Consider the following 18,581-nt stretch of genomic DNA (forward strand, 5'->3'; position numbering starts at 1 on the left):
TTGATTAACTGTTTCTTAAAATATTCAAGCATTTTTTTTCTGTTAGCATATACTTAGTTATTGAGTAGAATTTATAAGAAAAGTAGATTTCATAAAACTAGAACCAGATAAGGGTACTGAATTAGGCAACAAAAAGTCACTGAATTGAAGGCCTCAGAGAAATGGGAGGATGACAATAGGAAAGTTAAGTATTTTGAGATGTATGAAAAAAGATTTGCATTGACTGCTAGAGAAAATTTGATTGGAAGTTTGTTTAAATTTAAAAAAAGTGAATAAAAAAGATGTTGACTAGTTCCCAGGGCCGAGCTGACATTAAGCATTGTGAAATTGGAGGAAACCCAATTGGCAGAGTTACCTGAATTTTTCTAATAATATTCAGCAACCCAGAAGTACAGAAAATGAAAGGTTAGAATAACCTGGAATTACAGCATGAAACAGGGTGAAATTCCATTACAATAGAAAAGATTTAGAAATATTTCACATTCTCCACCCAACTGAAATGCTGAGCCAAAATTATAAATTTAAGTATTTTTCGGCTCATGATTACTCTAAGTTATCTTGACACTTATTTTAGCTCAAATACTTTAGCTAAGATTGGTTAATAATATTTTCTGGTTGAGTAAAAATCTGACTTAAGCTAATGGTAGACTTAATAAGCAATCTGTAATTTTGTACTAGTGAAAGTCTATGTGTAGAACTTTATATTTAAAAAAATCTATATATTTATTGTTATTTGTTTGAGAGGCAGAGTTAAAGAGGGAAAGGGAGGGAAACATCAGAGACAAAGATCTTTAAATGTCTGTAAGGCTGGACCTGAACAAGGCCAAAGCCAAGCGGCAGTCTTCATTGCTTTCCAAGACTCAACAGCAGAGAGCTGGTTAAGAAGTGGAGCTTCTGGGTCTTCAGCTGGCATTCAGGTGTGATGCAGATTGCAGTTTAACATCCTGTGCCACAGTGTGAGCCCCAGAACCTTGTCTTTTAAATAAATTCATTGTGGTGGCAGTATATTGCATAGCTAGAAAGCTATGGGCTGTTTCTAGCAAGATCTGAAGTGGCAAGGCTTTCTATACCATTTTTAATGTTCTTCACAATTCTAGTGAAAAAGTGCAGTTAATGCATATTCAATGAGCAGATTAATTCAATGAATATTTAGTATAATTCTACTACATAGCAAATGGTCAATACAAAGAGCAAACAATGGCTGAAGGTGGGGACCTGGGGCATCTGGACCAGCAGATACTAATTTAGTGACACACGTCACGTAGTGATTGACAGCTAGAAGATCACTATGTGGGGTGGGCCCCAGGGTCATGATTAGCCATGTGCTAGCAAGAAATTCAGAAGAACAAAACCAAGAAGCCACAGAAAAGAAACAGGAGACAAAACAGAGTACACAAAAAGAGAGACTTCAAAAGATTCTTCCTGAAACTACCCCTTCTGGGTTTTGAGTTTGTTCCAGTGTCCACTGATGTGCAGGATACAACAGTCTTTGATTTTTCAAATACAGTTTGGAATCATCTGAGGAGCTTGAGACTTTGAATAAGTAATTTTCTTATCTCATATTAGGAAGAGATTACACAGAAATTTGGAAGTTTGTAGGAAAAATAAAAAATATATATTTTGGTGCAAATATTTCTTGACATTCATTCTAGTGTTTTCTGTAACATGTGTTTCCCATACACATGCTGAAGGCTCGTGGTATTTGCATGGAGGGTTCACACACTGAGCATGCAGCTATACTCCAGTCACTTCTGCAGGCTTATTTATCTATATGTTCATGTGTCTTCTTTGAAACCTAACTGCAAGAAGTACATTGTAGCCTGAACATGTGAACTTTGAGTAGATCTGAAATACCTGTTGTATTGATATTCTCACCTACTATCTTGGAGGAGGTAGAGACAAACATGTCCAGGGACAGCAGTACCAGGTTTAGTGGCTAAGAACCTAAAGGCTGTACCCAGAACTGGTCATATGACTGTACCTACACCTTCATCCTTCATACCTCAGTTGATATCAGTCAAGAAAGTATGAAATGATTTCACTCTTTGGTAGGCTGTGGGGATACTCTAGCAGCTACTGCCAGCGTTGCCAGCACTGAGTAGAGTAGACTTCCACATGTGTCTTTCCCATGATCACATGTCTGGCTTCAACTGTAGTGCATTGGGAACCCACTCATGATCTCATTGTGTCTGCACATGCACACCGCTGCATGTATCCACAAATATAAATGTTAGTGATACTAATGTCTTGAATATTGTGATTTCCTCTCCATTTCTGAAGGAACAGGATACTAAGGTGACAGACCTTCTCTTTCAGCAATGGAAAATACTATCACAAGTCCTTAAGACTCCTGATGCAAAAAAATCACATCATTAGGATTATTTTTGCACTATAATTAAGATTTCATTGCTCTCTAGCTGTTTTCAATTTACTGGTCTTAGTTTTCAGAAGTTTGACTATAATGTGTTTGGGCATGAATTTTTTGAGTCTATCTTAGTTGCGGTTCCTTTAGCTTCTTTATATAGTATATCTCCTGCAAAACTTGAAAAATATCTGTTACCAGTTCATTTTCATAACCATCTCTTCTCCTCTGGGACTCTCAGAAATGCTAGATATTTGTTGCAGAAATACACTTCCCTGAGGCTTTGTTTATTCTTTTTCTGAATCTTTCTTTCCTCTCTTATACTGAGATTGGTAAATTTCTACTCTCTACCTACTTATTGATTGGTACCTTTTTCTGTTCTCTTGATTCTACTGTTGGGAACACTGAGTTTTGAATTTCCATTACTGCATTTTTCAACCTTATAATTTCCATCTTATTTTATCTTCTATTTTTATGTTGAGACTGTTTGGTTTTGAATATGTTTCTAATGGCTTGCTTATGCCATTTTGCAAAGGCAATTTAAAAATATTTCCTAATAATTCTAATTTCTTTGTCATCTTGGTGTTGGCAGTTATTGATTTTTTTTAAACATTACGTTTGCATCTTGTGACTATTGATATGACACATGGTTTTCAATTAAAAGCTTGACATTTTACATATTATAGAAAGAGACTGTTGGTTTTGTTTGAACCATCTTTGAGTGGCCTTTCCTTGACACTGGCCTGAAAGCAGGAGGGAAGGACAGGACACTATCTCCTCACTCCCAAATAGAAGTACAGTTTCCTTACTTGACTTTGACACACACAAAGGGCATGGATCAAAGTTACTGTTGGGAAAGAGTAGAGAATGTTGGCTCTCCACTAAGCCTCTGTTGATGATTCAAACAATGAGAGACACAAGAATGCTTTGGGAGTGTTCTGTACTTGACCTTCACTGACATCACAGGGAAGAGTCTGGAAGCAGACTTTTCAGCTACAGGTTTGTGACAAAAGGTCTAAGTCTCCAGCAGACCTCCTCTAACACAACCTAGGTGGGAGATGGAGGCAGTAGGAGTGGCAGTCCAATGAGAGGGCCTCATCATTGCTCAGTGGGGATAGGAGGTAACCTGGTAAGGTTTTATGTCTAAGACTTCACGTGTCTTTCCTGTACAGATGTGTGTGGGGATACTGTTTTCATCTGAGGTTTTTGGTTGCAGCAGAGCGTTTATTAGCTAAGAGTTTTGTTTTGCTAGGCTGTTCCTTTTCTGGTTCTTTGGCCAGAGAGAGCAGACTGTTTTAGTCTAAACCTACGGCTGCTTCTGGACTATTGGGCTTCTTTGCTTGAAGTGTGGGAAATAGGAAGCAAAAACAAAACAAAAATTGAGGTAACAAAACACTAGGATGTTCTCTTTGAGTTTTGAGATTCCCCTCTACCTTTCATACAATACTAGTTTGCTATGAGTATCTAGGCAGTTTTAGTGTATTTAGTGGGAAGCACTAAGAAAACTAGGGAAATTGCATCTACTCCATCCTCTAAGAAGTAGAAGTCTAACTCCATTAGCATTTTGAAACATAAGATTTCTACCTAAACATATTACATGAATTATGATAGGCAAGTTAGCATATGTGCATTCCTTGTTTTCAGCCACAGAAAATAAAACAGGATAATCTTTCTGATTTTCAGTTATCATTATGGGTTGGTAGTAAAAGTCACACTAATAGAGTAATAGCTGAGATTTCTTGGTGTAGTGATCCCATACAACATTTTATCTGGTTTGCAGGCCACCGCACCCATTGTGCATTCGCTATGGGTTCCTGAGCCAGGCCTGAGTCTCCAGGTTGCTGCCCTGTGGCATACATGCTAGATCGGGGAGACTAGCATACATCTAGATCAGGGATGCTAGTAGAAGGTCTGCTGATGGCCTTCGGCGTCAGTGAGCAGCCCTTGCCATGTTGTGGTGGCCCGAGACACATCAGGATATCCAATCTCAGGATCAGAGCCTGTGGGTGAGTGTGTGTGTCCTAGCCTTAGAGCTCACTTTGCTTGCTAGGTCACCTGCTAGGCTGACTCCTGTGCAAGAGAGAGGATCATACCCAGGTGCACACAAAAGATAAGGCAACCTACTCCTGGGGACCAACTGAAAACCTTAAACACCTTTTCAAAAGGCAAGAAAGATCGATAAATCCTTAAAAGTCTGCTGCATTTTCAGGCAAACATGTTCCTCACCTCCACCCCACCCATCTTCTCTTGATCCTTTCTGGAAGCTGCTATTGGCAGAACTCCTTAGGGAGCTTTATTTTTAATTTAATGTTGTGTAGTGTAGGTCACATGTACCTAATTTTAAAAATCTGACTATTGCTTCAAGTATTTTGGCCTACACCTGAGGCCAGTTTCTCCAGGAAGTACTGAAGTCTGTGCACACTATCTAAAGCAGTTATTGATAGCTTACAGGCCTTAGAATATACATATAAAACCTGTGGACTCTTCTCAAACAATACTACTTACACAGTAGTATCTTCACTGAAAGGGACATTGAAAGTCTTTATGCTCAAGCTGCGTGGTTTTTTTTTGTTGTTGTTGTTTTTAAGATTTATTCATTTTATTACAGCCAGATATACACAGAGGAGGAGAGATAGAGAGGAAGATCTTCCGTCCGATGATTCACTTCCCAAGTGAGCCGCAACGGGCCGGTACGCGCCAATCCGATGCCGGGAACTTGGAACCTCTTCCAGGCCTCCCATGCGGGTGCAGTGTCCCAATGCACTGGGCCGTCCTCAACTGCTTTCCCAGGCCACAAGCAGGAAGCTGGATGGAAAGTGGAGCTGCCGGGATTAGAACCGGCACCCATATGGGATCCCGGGGCTTTCAAGGCGAGGACTTTAGCCACTAGGCCACGCTGCCGGGCCCTGAGTGGTTTTAAAGTCTGCACACAGATAAGCTATTATCACCCAGTACCTGGGAAATAATGTAAGATGTCCTCCTTAAAGAGCACTCTATCTACAATTTGTCTCTTTCCAATTTTGCTCATGCTAATTGATAAACATGTTTGTTTCAGAAGTCAAAAACGTCCCAGAGTTAACAATGGCAATGCTGCGGACAGAGCCATTGGCATTGACTGCAAATTCCTGGTTGGTGAGATGGATCCACTAGATGAGAAGAGAAGAGATTTTCAAACCTGGGATATGCAAATCCTAGCAACTAATCAGCAAAATGCAGGCACAGAAAATGTGATGAAATCCATCCTCCAGCCATCCTTTAAGATTAAGGGTCATACAGGAGGAGGCTTGTATCCCAACCCTGAAGACTCCCAAAGCCTCACCAAGGACTATCAGTACTACCACCGAGGACTACATCCCTACTGCCAAGGAGACCACAGGGGAAAAGGAGTGCCTTCAGAGGCCAAGAACTCTGAGGTCACCCAACCCCATTTGGACCTACAATGTGGGATGGAAGAAGCCCAATTCCCGCCTTACAGGATCCAGGGTCATCAGAATGACAATAGGATCCCTGAGCAGTCCGCAGAAACAGAAGAACAGTAAACTTCCTTCGGAACTAGGGTGAGGAGCTTTCTCTGGCCCTTGCCTGCTTCCAACTTTGGGTCCCCACCCTCTTTTGTAAGGACCATCAGGATTGCTCCAGAAACCCCTCATAACAAACAAACATATGAACAAACAAACTAGAATAGACAGACAGAGAACAACTAGGAATGCTTGGAAACAGACAGGAAGCGGCCAGCCGGGATGCACTTATAACTCACTGGGTGGGACACAAAGATTTGTTACTCCTCTCTGGGGTGTTGAAGATTTCTCTGCACACCCCTCCCAAAAACGTTCACCTAAACTGTTGACATTGGTCCTGTTAAAGTTATAGAGTTAGACTACCCGAAAAACAACCAGGTTCAGCAAAATCATGCTTCAATGCTATAAAATACTAAATACTAACATTGAAATAGACAAGAGACAGCTGAATAGCAATCTATAGCCATTTTAAGGTATATAGAACATGGCTGAATATAAACCAAAATTGAAATGTCTATGGTGGTGGTCACAGGTAGTGGTTGAGAACATGCATTTCCCTAGTAACATATTGGTTAATCAATACCATGTTAATTAATGCCATAATATTGTAAATGGTTGTAAATATTATGTTGGGTTTTTTACTTGATTGGGATGATACTCTGCTGGTTTTACTTTCAGACCAGAGATGGTCTCACCAAGAAGACATTGAACTTACCAGGACAATAAGATGCTGGACTTTATGACTGGTCAAAACCTCCAATGAAAGAATCTCAACTGAATTTGAACTATGGAAATGCAACAAGGTGGAGCAATCCGCCGTGGGGAGGGGCGGGGGGAATTCCAGTGCATAAAAAAAATGTGTCACATAATGCAATGAAATTAATTAAAAAAAAAAAAAAGATTAAGGGTCATAAATCTCAGGGATGAATGAAGTAAGACAGGTAGACAACTGGCTTATAGCAAGAGTTGGAAACCACATCTCCTCTACTATATGGGGCACTGTCCATGTATCTTCCAAAAAAAAACCTGTTCCTCAGGATGTACTTCCCCTTGCCAGGGACCTGGGGTAGTATCATACAACCTCTCCCCTTGCCAGGCTTATATGAAGCTTGGCAATGGGGAGAGGCGCTCTCTCCCTTCACATGGGTACCCATGGTAGGTAGAAACATTTCCTCTGCCTGTCCTTCCTTCTTGGCCCACTTTATCCTTGAACATGGATTATGATTGCCTGTGATTTCCTCACCTTTTAAAATAATCTTTAAAAAAGGGATCCAGGACCAAGAAAAATTATCCATGAGCCAGGTGAGACACAAAAGCCGCATATCCAATTATGCTTACAAAGGATGAACATTTTAGGAGCATCCTATGCAGCCGTGTATAAAGATACACAAATAATTATCAAATTACCTTTCTTTAATCTATAGGAGTGCTATTAAATACAATTTGGTACCTCTCAAAGCTTCTCCTAAGACAATGAAAGAATTTCTTTTAGCATTGCACCATATGAGGATGTGGTAAAAATAATAGAATATATAAATTCTATATTTTTTCCAGTAAGTTCAGAATCAAATTTGATAATCCCTGGGCGTCTTATGGCACAGATAGTGTGTACTACCTTACCTTTGATTTAGCTACATTTTCTTTTTTCAGATTTTTCTTTTTTACCCAGATTTCCTCACACATTTGCTTTTTTATCCAATAGTATGGTTCCTGGTACTTCATGACACTTCTCTTGGAAACACATAAGTGACTAAATGCAAAAGAAAAGGGTGTCGGGTTTGTAAATATTCCTTAGGACATTTGCCTTGCTCTTAACACACAAGAGAAATTGTTTAGCTTCCCACATTGTCTTTTTTCAGGAGAACTGTAATAAATATATTTGCTGTGTTATAATTTACCTTGTTTTTATGAGAGAACTTTCTAAAGAGACAAATACAAGTAATACCTGGAGGACTGAAGCACCACTGTGGAGAAACTGAAGACCACTTTCAGCCGAGTCAATTCCACCAGTAGCCAAAATGGGGAATCCAGGCAAAGCACGAGCAATGGCAGACACTGCTCTCAAAGCAATAGGTCTGATTGCTGTTCCTGCAGAAAATGAGAACGATTCACTGTTAGAATACAGACAACTAGAGAACACTAGCTCCCATTCACTACCATGTAATGACAGTGCTGGGCACATTTCAGATTTCTTTATTTAAAATGTATAACATATAAAATGTAAAAATGTTGTCTTTTAAAGTATGAAAATTTGTCAAAGGATATGTATTTATTTTAAGGGCTCTGATGACATGATTGAATGAAGACTGATTAAATAAATGGGCTCCACAACTCTACGAGTATCATAAAATGCATGCATTTTACAATCTGATATATAGTGACATTCTGATATACAGTATACATTCAGGCTTCTGTTTTAAAAAGAACAAGGAAGAGCAGATTTTGAAAAGGAAAAACAATCACATACAGTACATAAATAGACATACAGCTCTCTTATGTTTCTGCAAAGTATAAAGCAGCTGGTGTGACTATAGATACTACAAAAACAAGCAAGGTGATGATGAACTTACACATTCCATATTGCTTCTTACATTTATTTCCCACCATCTGAAGAAACAGAGTAAGTCTAATCTAACTTTCACATATTAGAAAGCTCTAAACACGTCAAAGAAAATTTATGAGGACACAGTAATTAGAACATACGTGATTTGTTTTTCATATTTTAACTAGCTATACATTATTAGTACATAAACCCTAAAAGTCGTGAAAACTACTTGGATTGACAGAACACTTTGTGTCAATTTAAAAATGAAAACTACTTTGCAGCCTCAAGTGAAAAACATCCCTGAATAAATTAATGCTTCTTAAAAAGTCATGTAATTGTTATATTTCCAGTGTTCACTCACAAATCTTTTAAAATGATTTAAAAAGAAAAACTAAGGTTAGATAATTTTGTACAAGGATTTTCCATTGCTTTAAGCCAGAGCCCCACAAACCACACAAATAAGGATCTAGTTCAGCCTCAAGCAGTAAGTAGTTAACCATAACCTGCACCATCACCATGCATTCAAGGACGAGCTGACTTGCAGGAAGGAATCTGAGCTTTCCCTAAAATATAGTCATTTCAATCTGAAAAGGCCATAAACATGTGATTCCAACTATTAAGTCCCCTAACTGAAGACAGTTTGACTTAATGGCTTTTTACTTTACAATGATGTAAGACTGATACACATTTAGTAGAAATCATATCTAAAATCATAGCTAAAGTTTTGAATTTTGATCTTTGCCCAGATAGCAGTGTGTAGTGCCATCCTCCCTGCCCATGCTGGGTTATGGAACAGGTCATGCAAGCACACAACCAAGATGGGAGTGTACTGTGCTGCTAGGCTACCGATGGTCAGGGAGTTGAGTATTAAGCACATTTTTAATGTAAGACATTTTGAACATATTACAAAAAGTTTATCATATCACAGCTCCTTGGTAAGACATGGAGCATCTGCGCATGACTTTAGTAAAAAGACAAACTATGGAGACTATAAAAAGAGAGAAGGATGAGTAGGCAGATGATATGATAATGCATATTGCTATATTTTTATTCATACCAACAGAATCTGTAACACCAACAGTGAACTCCAATATAAAGTATTGAGTTTGTGCTGTCACAGTCATCTGTCAAAACATGCCACTTCAGTGGAACACAACAGAAAGCTATGTGTTTTGTGCAGAGTAATATAAGGGACATCCCTATATTTTCTTCATAAATTTTTTATGTGAGCTTCAAAACTGTCTTAAAAAGAAGTCTTTCAAAAGTCACTGGCATCCTCTTTGAATGTTCTTATTCATTTTGGATAAATTAAACTAATGTGTAACTAATGGTTTTGCATTCAACACCAAGAAGTTTGTGGAAATGTCTACTTGCTCCCATACCTATAAAGATCTAAAAGTTAGTATTTCATAGTCAGATATGTTCAGTGTTAACATTTCTGAGTTTCATAACAGCTATTAGAACACAAGATGATAAATTAGGGTAAATGACAACCTGCCTGTTAAGATTTTATTACTATAGCAAAATCTTTATCAATATTTCCCACATAGTTTTTATGTTTCAGCCTTGCAAAAATTAACAAAGCAGACAGGAGAATTTATACTTAATATATTCATATACATATATTTAGCTGTGTTGAAAATAAGATTTAAGTAAAAATAAAAGTAAAAGGAAGGAATTTTAAGGATATATGCAACTTCAACATTTAGGTGGACATACAGATCTTTCTGCATAAATGACTTGCTCAATACATGCTAAGCTAATGGCATTTTACATACATGTTACTTTGAAGTGATAAAGAAATGTTTGGATTCTTTCCCCTTATTTAGTTGACCCCAGAGACGAAAGGAAATTTGAGCTCAGCAGATAAATAATTTATTTCTAACTGCACTGTTAGAAGACTATCATTAACACTAAGGGGTAAAATTTCAAAGTGGTATACAGGGATTTGGCCGCACATTTCAATTGATATTAATGGACATCAAATGGCAAAAATCCCAGGACATAGCTTTGAAAATTTAACCAGTTACTCTTAAAGGGCAAGATTATTACACAGGTGTTAAAAAACATCAGCAAATCCTCACTGGCATTTGAAGATGTTCAATTAGGTCAATACGACATTTTCTATCTCACGTTTTTCTTCCTTTCCTAAAACGTCTCTAATCTTCCTAATGACCATGAACCTTCAAACTAACAAACTGTCTTTTTCTCAAAATTAAGTGTAATTATTTTCTCTGAGGAAACATGACCCAAAAATGGAGATATGAACCCTGTTTTTTTCTGGCTAAGAATACATTACATGTCTTTTTTTCACTATACATATTTTTCACTATAAATAATTAATTTTTTAAATTAAAATGTTTAAAAATAAAATATAATCTATGTTTTCTCAGCATTTATATAGAACAGGTTTTAGAAATGGCTTTCATCACCAAGAAAAATTCCTAGAAGGAAACTGGAGGTATATTTTAAAAGCTCTTTCATTACATAAAAAATTGCTTTTGGTTGTAAAATAGTAGAAAAATAAAAATACTACATCTAAAGTAAAAATAAAACTTTGACTAGAACGCAATACGTACATCAATACCATATGCCAATTAAAACACATAAAGATTTCTAGGATCAGAATTATATCAATAAAGATTTTAGAAATTCTATTACTGTTGAAGTGATTGATGGTTTTAAATCAAGACTAAGGAGGCTCAAAGAATGTGAGTGTAGACTGTATCCCTAAGAAAACAACAATTTAGTTCCTGTATTTGGCGACTCTCTTGGGCCTTGACATGAGCTCCAATTGCGATGAGTTTACCCCGTAGCACTGCTTTGGCAGTGTCCCACAAGTTTTGGAATGTTGTGTCAGAGTTTTCATTGGTTTCCATAAATTTTTTGATCTCATCTTTAATTTCTTCCCTGACCCATTGTTCGTTTAATAGCATATTGTTCAGCCTCCAAGAGTTTCTATATTTCCTGGGACATTTTGAATTGCTGATTTCCAGTTTCATTCCGTGGTGGTCTGAGAGGGTACATGGTATGACTCCTATCTTTTTGAAGTTATTTAGATTTGCTTTGTGTCCTATCATGTGGTCGATCCTGGAGAAGGTGCCATGCACTGCTGAAAAAAATGTATAATCTGTGGTCTTAGGATAAAAAATTCTATAAATGTCTACCAAGTCTAGTTGTTCTAATGTTTGTACGAGCTCTGTTGTTTCTTTGTTGAGTTTTTGTTTTGTTGATCTGTCTGTAGTTGTTAGTGGGGTGTTAAGATCACCCACTATTATTGTGTGTGTATCTATGTCTCCCCTTAAGTCTGTAAGTAGTTGCTTCACGAAGCACGACTTAGGTGATAGAGGGCTGATCTCCAGAATATACAAAGAGCTACAAAACAACCAAAATGTCAAAACAAACAAGCCACTCAAGAAATGGGCACGGGAAATGGGCAAACACTTCACAAAGGAACAAACCCAAATGGCAAATAAACATATGAAAAAATGCTCAAGTTCCCTGGCAATAAGGGAAATCCAAATTAAAACATCAATGAGGTACCACCTAACGCCAGTAAGACTGGCCCATATGAATAAAAGCACCAACAACACTTGTTGGCGAGGTTGCGGGGAAAAGGGAACCCTACTCCACTGCTGGTGGGGCTGCAGGCTGGTACAGCCTCTATGGAAATCAGTATGGAGAACATTCAAACAACTCAAATACAACATACCGTATGACCCGGCAATAGCACTCCTAGGAATATATCCAGAACACTTGTTTTATGAGAAACCAACATGCACTCCTATGCTCATAGCAGCACAATCAGTAATTGCAAAGACATGGAAGCAACCAAAATGCCCATCAACAGAGGATTGGATAAGAAAGCTATGGTTCATCTACTCCATGGAATACTACTCAGCTATTAAACAAAACAAAATGCAGTTCTTTGTGGCCAAATGGGCCAAACTGGAAACCATAATGCTAAGGGAAATGAGCCAATCCCAAAAGGTTAAATACCACATGTTTGCCTTAATTTAAGATGACACGATGTTATGTATAACAAGTTATGTTATGAATGTTATATGTTGTGTATAAACCTAAATTGAAATGTCAATGAGGTGGTCACAGAAGGTGGATAAGAAATCGCATTTACTTTTACCATATTGGTTACTCGTTACTATGTCAATTAATTCCATGGTGATGTAAATTTTTGCTGATGGTATGTTGGAGCTTTTAATTGATCGGGATGATAGTCTGCTGGTTCTGTCTTCAGACCAGAGAGTGTATACCTAAGAAGCCGTTGAACTTATCTGGACAATAAGATGCTGGACTCTATGTTTGGTATATGCTTGCAATGGGGGAATCTCGACTGAACTTGAACTGTGGTTATGCAACAAGGTGGAGGAATCCACCATGGTGGGAGGGTTTGGGGAGGGGTGGGGAGAATCCCAGTACCTATGAAACTGTGTCACATAATACAATGTAATTAATGAATTTAAAATAAAATTAAAAAAAAAAAAAAAAAAAAAAGAAAACAACAATTTAAATCTAACAACTGACATCCTATAAGCATAAACAAATTAACAAGTAACATGCAATTTAAATTTAAGCCCTCATCTACATGAGGTGACCGGAAGGAGGTGATGGGAAATTCAGTAACATCAAACTGTTCTGCATCAAACTGCATGAATTCCTCCAATAAAAAATCATCCTAACTCCTCTCATTTGAAACAAGCTGCAGTTCCAAACAAATGAATGATGAACTCTGCGTTGTGACACTGTTTTGCCAAGAATTCTAATTTGCACTAAAGTGAACCTCACGGAATTGCTGGTCGAGTAAGTGAACTAATAAGTTTTGGTGCAAAATCATTCTAAGCTTTCCATGGCACAATATGCAGCTCCATGTGCTGCATTTGCAATTCTGTTTCCGATAAACTGCATAGAACAGTTCGGCTGATTCATGTTTTAAAAACCATTTTATTAGGCCAGAGATTTTAAATTAAGGTAATCAACCTGATTCTGATGAAACCATTTTTCTTGAGAAAATGAATGGTCATTTATCAGATATTTTGAATACTGTTTCAAAACTGCTACTAGTAGGTATAGTATTATATGCTAATCTGTATGTCTGAATGGATTATGAGTTATTCAGGTTTCTCTCTCTCCACTCACCTACCCATCTGCCAAACCACAAAACATATTCATTTTTTTCCTGAATAAACAGTCTGTGGCCTAGCCATATATTGAGGACAGAAAGCTGAAGCACCAGCCTTCATGATGGCAAGATGTTGTTTCAATGTAAATTGTAACAGCCCAATTATTTGTTCAACAATCATGTGCCATTAGGAGGAAAAACACACATTTGTTTTAATAGAACATACAGTTTCTCAGGAAATTTTAGCTGGAATTTGTCTCAGAAATGTAGTATTCAGGATTCCAACTGGTACTCCAATATGTTACACAAGTGTCTTAAATGGTGGCTTAACCGGAAGAACCACAATGCATACTCCTTGAAACTGTTTTTCATATGTGAGACAAAAGTGTAATTCCTGTGATGACAGACTTACATTCATTGATACCTTCAGAAAAATGTTATAAGCTCCTTCTTTTTCTTCTTTCCTAACAGCCCTCATTTAGTAGTGACATAATTTTGATGTTTTTGATCCTGAAGGCAGAAATCTCAGGTTTATGTCAATACACTGAAGAATTTTCTTTGGCAATAAAAGTCCACACACTAAACCGCTATAAGAGGATTGATAAAGACAACATCAGAATTCAAGCTTATTTGTGAGACGGAGGCAAAGATTTACTTTGCATGACTAAATCCTTGGAGAGAAAAGGAATTTTTAATGGGCAAGATAGTGTGGAACATATGCTAATTTTGGACAACTGAAATTTTGAATAATTGAGCTTAATTCTATTTGTTTTTTCATATTCATCTGACTCCTAGGACAGCTACAGTTATATAATTAATTGTTAGAACTAAGTCCACAATAAACTCCCTGATAATAGCACTAGCTGGCAATAAAACAGAAATTGGGTTATAATACTCACTTGTGCTCACTGTGTATACAAAAAGAAAATGTAGTTTTAATTTGCTTACATTAATTAAAATATAATGAATTAAATGGATAACAAATTCATTAGAAATTGAACTTTGACTGTCTAATTGTTAATAGCTTCCATGTCATCCAGAAGAAAGAAAATATTAGCAAATTAAGAATTTCAAGAATTTGAGAGTTAAAAATTCATATTTATAAAATACTCGTAATACTTAAATCAAGCACCAACATAAATATGCTTTATTAAAATCGATTTATAGTATTAATGAAGCTAATATACTGATAAATCTAAGAAGCACAGCTATTTAAAAACAAATCTTTACACATGAATTCAGTTTCTCTGAGAATATCAGCATAAAACAACCAGAAAGTGTAGTATTAAAAGAACCTAGGGAATATACAGAGATGCAAAATCTATAGGGAAATAACAAGCTAAAAAGAATTATTTTATTTTGTTACCTTAGGCTTTTTTAAAAATCTGAAAAAAATTGTTATCAAAATGTGTTAACTTTAGTTGAACTTCCCATGATTTTTCCAGAAATCTCCATTTACATATGCTTATCTGCTTTATCATGATTTCAGTGTGTTCATAGTCCATTCATAGTCAGTGACTTAGTACCAAGAATGAACGAGGCATTTTATTTTAAAGCAAGACAATTAATAATGTACCAAGGAGGGGCCTTTTTCTTTTCTGAAAGTGTCAGCTCTCAATGAAAAAAGTGATTAACACACAGCAGACTAGGCCAGGGTTCACATCCTGTGTGTGCTTTAACCCTTTCTACTGGCTAAAGGTAGATGCTGTCACCATTACTTTGTGTATAAAGAAACGGTGTTCAAGCTGTGTGTGTCCAATGCCACATATAGTAGTTAAAAGGCTTGGACTACACTTAAAAAAATAAGTCTCTGTGATTTGAAAGTCTCTATATTTTAGTTTTTACTGAGAAGTGGCAGCTCATCACTTACAAAGAAGATCCTGCTTGTATTGTCTCTGCCTAAGAGAACCTGTATCAGTTAGGCCTATATTAACAGCCCAGATGCCAAAGTCCAACCAATTGGGCTTAAGCCTCGGCTCAGTCATTCTGTAGTATTGTAACTTTGAATTAACATCTAACTTCCTAAGCATTAATACGATAGACATGTGAACAGAATTATAATGTACATTTCATAGAAAGCATTCAGCATTGAACCTGGTTCATAATATATAATAGTTAAAATACTGGCAAAGCCCAGGATTTGACCATGGATATTCAGCTATTAACATGTGCAATAACCACTCTGTACTTCACGGTGTTAATACCTAGACACGAGTTAAGATGAAATTTTATCATTAAATTTATTAAACATAAGGACCTCAAATGTTTTCCAGTTGTCAGTTGGTCTTTTTTGAATTTTTGCATATATGGTCCTGGTGGTATGACAATAAAACAGGTATTTTAATTAAATTTTTATAAATGTATAAACCGAGACTCATCAGGAATAAAAGTAACATCTCCTAGACCAGGCGATTAAGAACTCTGTGTTCAGAATTTGGAAGAAACAAGGCTATGTTTCTTACTCTTAAAAGACTTTTTTGTTTATAAATTAATTTTCAGGAAGAAGAGTTAATAATTTTAAAACTATCAAAATATTTATCAAGCTATGATAAAACAAATAGCATTAAAATTATGGAAACTAACACTATATTAATTATTTCATAGTGCTCATGAAATTGCCATAACCAGTGTGACCATATGGTTCACTTTGCCCAGGAAAATCCCAGTTTGTTGTATCCGTACTTATTTGCGATTACATGAAGTGATTATAAAAGAAATCATCCTCTTTCTCTGAAAGTACCCTAGGTTTGATAATAAAATAAAAAAAAACATAGTACCTACAACTAATGATAACTGTATTCAGGAATGACAGCACAAAGGGAACTATAGTCGCAAAGTGGAATCTTATCAGAAAAAAATTAATCCATGGATAACTCAGAAACTCACCACATTATCTGACACTCAACAATGGAATGGAGAGTTTAATGTCCTTAAATTGGTTGCCTTCACTCAGCACCACCTATATGTTCTTTTCTATTTTCAACCTGTAGGTGGCCACCATAAGCTACACTTATTAAACAACTCATTAGTAGCATTTTCAATACTGTCATCTTCAGATAATTAGCAATTTATTTAAATAGCCAATTTCTGTAGAAATAATTGCCATGAAATGCCCTGAACCTACTTTTTATAAACTATAATAAAAGTGTTAAGATAATCCCTGACATTTGCAAATGCCATTAGTTCACCTTTCCTTTTGATAGTGTTGTGGCATTATGTTTAAACAATTACCCGATAACATAGCAGTTTAATGAAACAGTACAGTAAGCATATTCTTCAATATGGCTAGAAAGGACATTCAGTTTAGAAAGGAATCCAGTGTGCAGACATGTTTACACAGAGGGAAGACTCAGCTACAATAAAAAAGGTTTATTCAAATACATGCATTCTTACCATTTGCAAGTTGCCTTAGTTGCCATGGTAGATCAAACAATAGACATACACACATTTTCTTTGAAAATTAAAGAATATAAGCTTTTATAAATGAATTCATAATTTGTTAGTGCAAACCACAATCATATGCACTTAGGAATTACGTATAACGTATTTGATCTCAAACTTTCATACAAAAGAAAACACACACTTTTTTGTAATTAACAATGTTAACTTTTTAGTACATTGTTTATAAATTATGCACATTTTCAAAGTACAGTTCTGTGTAACGTATTTGATCTTAAACTTCTGTATAAAACATACAGAATTTTTTCTAATTAACAATGTTAGTTTTGAGTACATTGTATTTAAATTATGTGCATTTTCAAAGTAAAGTTAGAAAATTATAAGTAGCACTAAAAACAGTTGGGGGCGGCGGTTCCGGTGGGGCTTGGGTTGCATGGCTGGGTCCTTTGTCCTGCCTGGGCAGGGGGAGCTGGGCGTAGGATCCTTGAGGGCAGGAGTCTCTGGTGGGCTAGGCTGGCAAAGCCCAAGGACTGTGCAGTATCATGCTTCTAGGGGCTTGGAGGTATGTGCTGGCAGGCTGTCTGCGGGATGGCACAGGTGGGGATATGTGGGAACCTGAGAGCTCCAGTCCACTATTAGTGGACTGACTGTACAGTGCACATGTCAGATCTGGGCCTCCTTAGTGGATAAGATGCAGCAGTGGATGGCATGCCCAGATGCACACGGAGGATATGATAGCCCACTGGGGACTGCCGAGGACATCTGGTACCATAGCAGAGGAAGGAGGGCAGAACAAGTTGGACAACTACCCCACCCAAGCATTGCCAACAAATATCTGTGTGAATGGAGACTCTAAGGTGGACTATGTCAGCCAATGCACCTTGGGAGGATTTCCTCATTCTCAGATCAGAGAGATTGACACCATTTCAGAAATATTAAAACCACTTAAGCAGAGCCCTCAGGGCATGCTCCACACTGGGGACCCTGATTGATACTGGGTGGCCATTCTCCATCCCTGGGTGCTGGGGTAGTCGGGAGGCTTGATGTGGCTTCTCCGCTTGTCTTTCCCCTTCCCCCAGATACAGGAGGAAGAAACAGAAAAGTTGGAACAATGATCTCAACCACTTTCCCCTAACTCTCACTCCTTCCCACCCTGATCAACTATGTAAAAATAATAATAATAATAATAAAACTACATTACGAAAATGCAACTCATTTTATAGCTCATTCCTAACTCATTCTTTTTGTTTTCAGTTCCTTAGAACAATACGATTCAATGATGAGCAATCTTAAATACTGTTTCTGAAATGTGAGTGCTAAACCTTTTGGGACTTTGGTGATGTTTATGCAGTTGGACTTCATGGAATAAAACAAACTTAGAATTCAATGTCACCAGCAAAATATCACTTAGACAGCTAAACAAATAATCTTCAGAGCCTGTTAAATCCCAGTTGGGTAGTTGATCTGCTAAATCATTAACATATTACTTATTTCTTCACAGCATTAATACAAGTCACAAGTGTATTATCTTATTTCACAGATGAGGAAACTACGTGCATTTAAGAAAGGCAAATTTGGGGTTGGCATTTGGGATCGGGGTGAAGCCAATGCTTTGGATGC

At 37.1% G+C, this 18,581-nt stretch overlaps 1 protein-coding gene across 1 annotated transcript in view; it reads right to left on the reverse strand.

Annotated features, from left to right (window-relative positions):
• Nucleotides 1-18,581, reverse strand: part of DPYD (dihydropyrimidine dehydrogenase) — an 873,733-nt gene that overhangs the window by 160,470 nt on the left and 694,682 nt on the right. The window contains exon 19 of the mRNA XM_004582023.3: nt 7,826-7,968. Within this exon, the coding sequence (XP_004582080.3) occupies nt 7,826-7,968 (143 nt within the window). The remainder of the gene's footprint in view (nt 1-7,825; nt 7,969-18,581) is intronic.

Source organism: Ochotona princeps, chromosome 2 (assembly GCF_030435755.1).
Source record: "Ochotona princeps isolate mOchPri1 chromosome 2, mOchPri1.hap1, whole genome shotgun sequence".
Classification (NCBI taxonomy): domain Eukaryota; kingdom Metazoa; phylum Chordata; class Mammalia; order Lagomorpha; family Ochotonidae; genus Ochotona; species Ochotona princeps.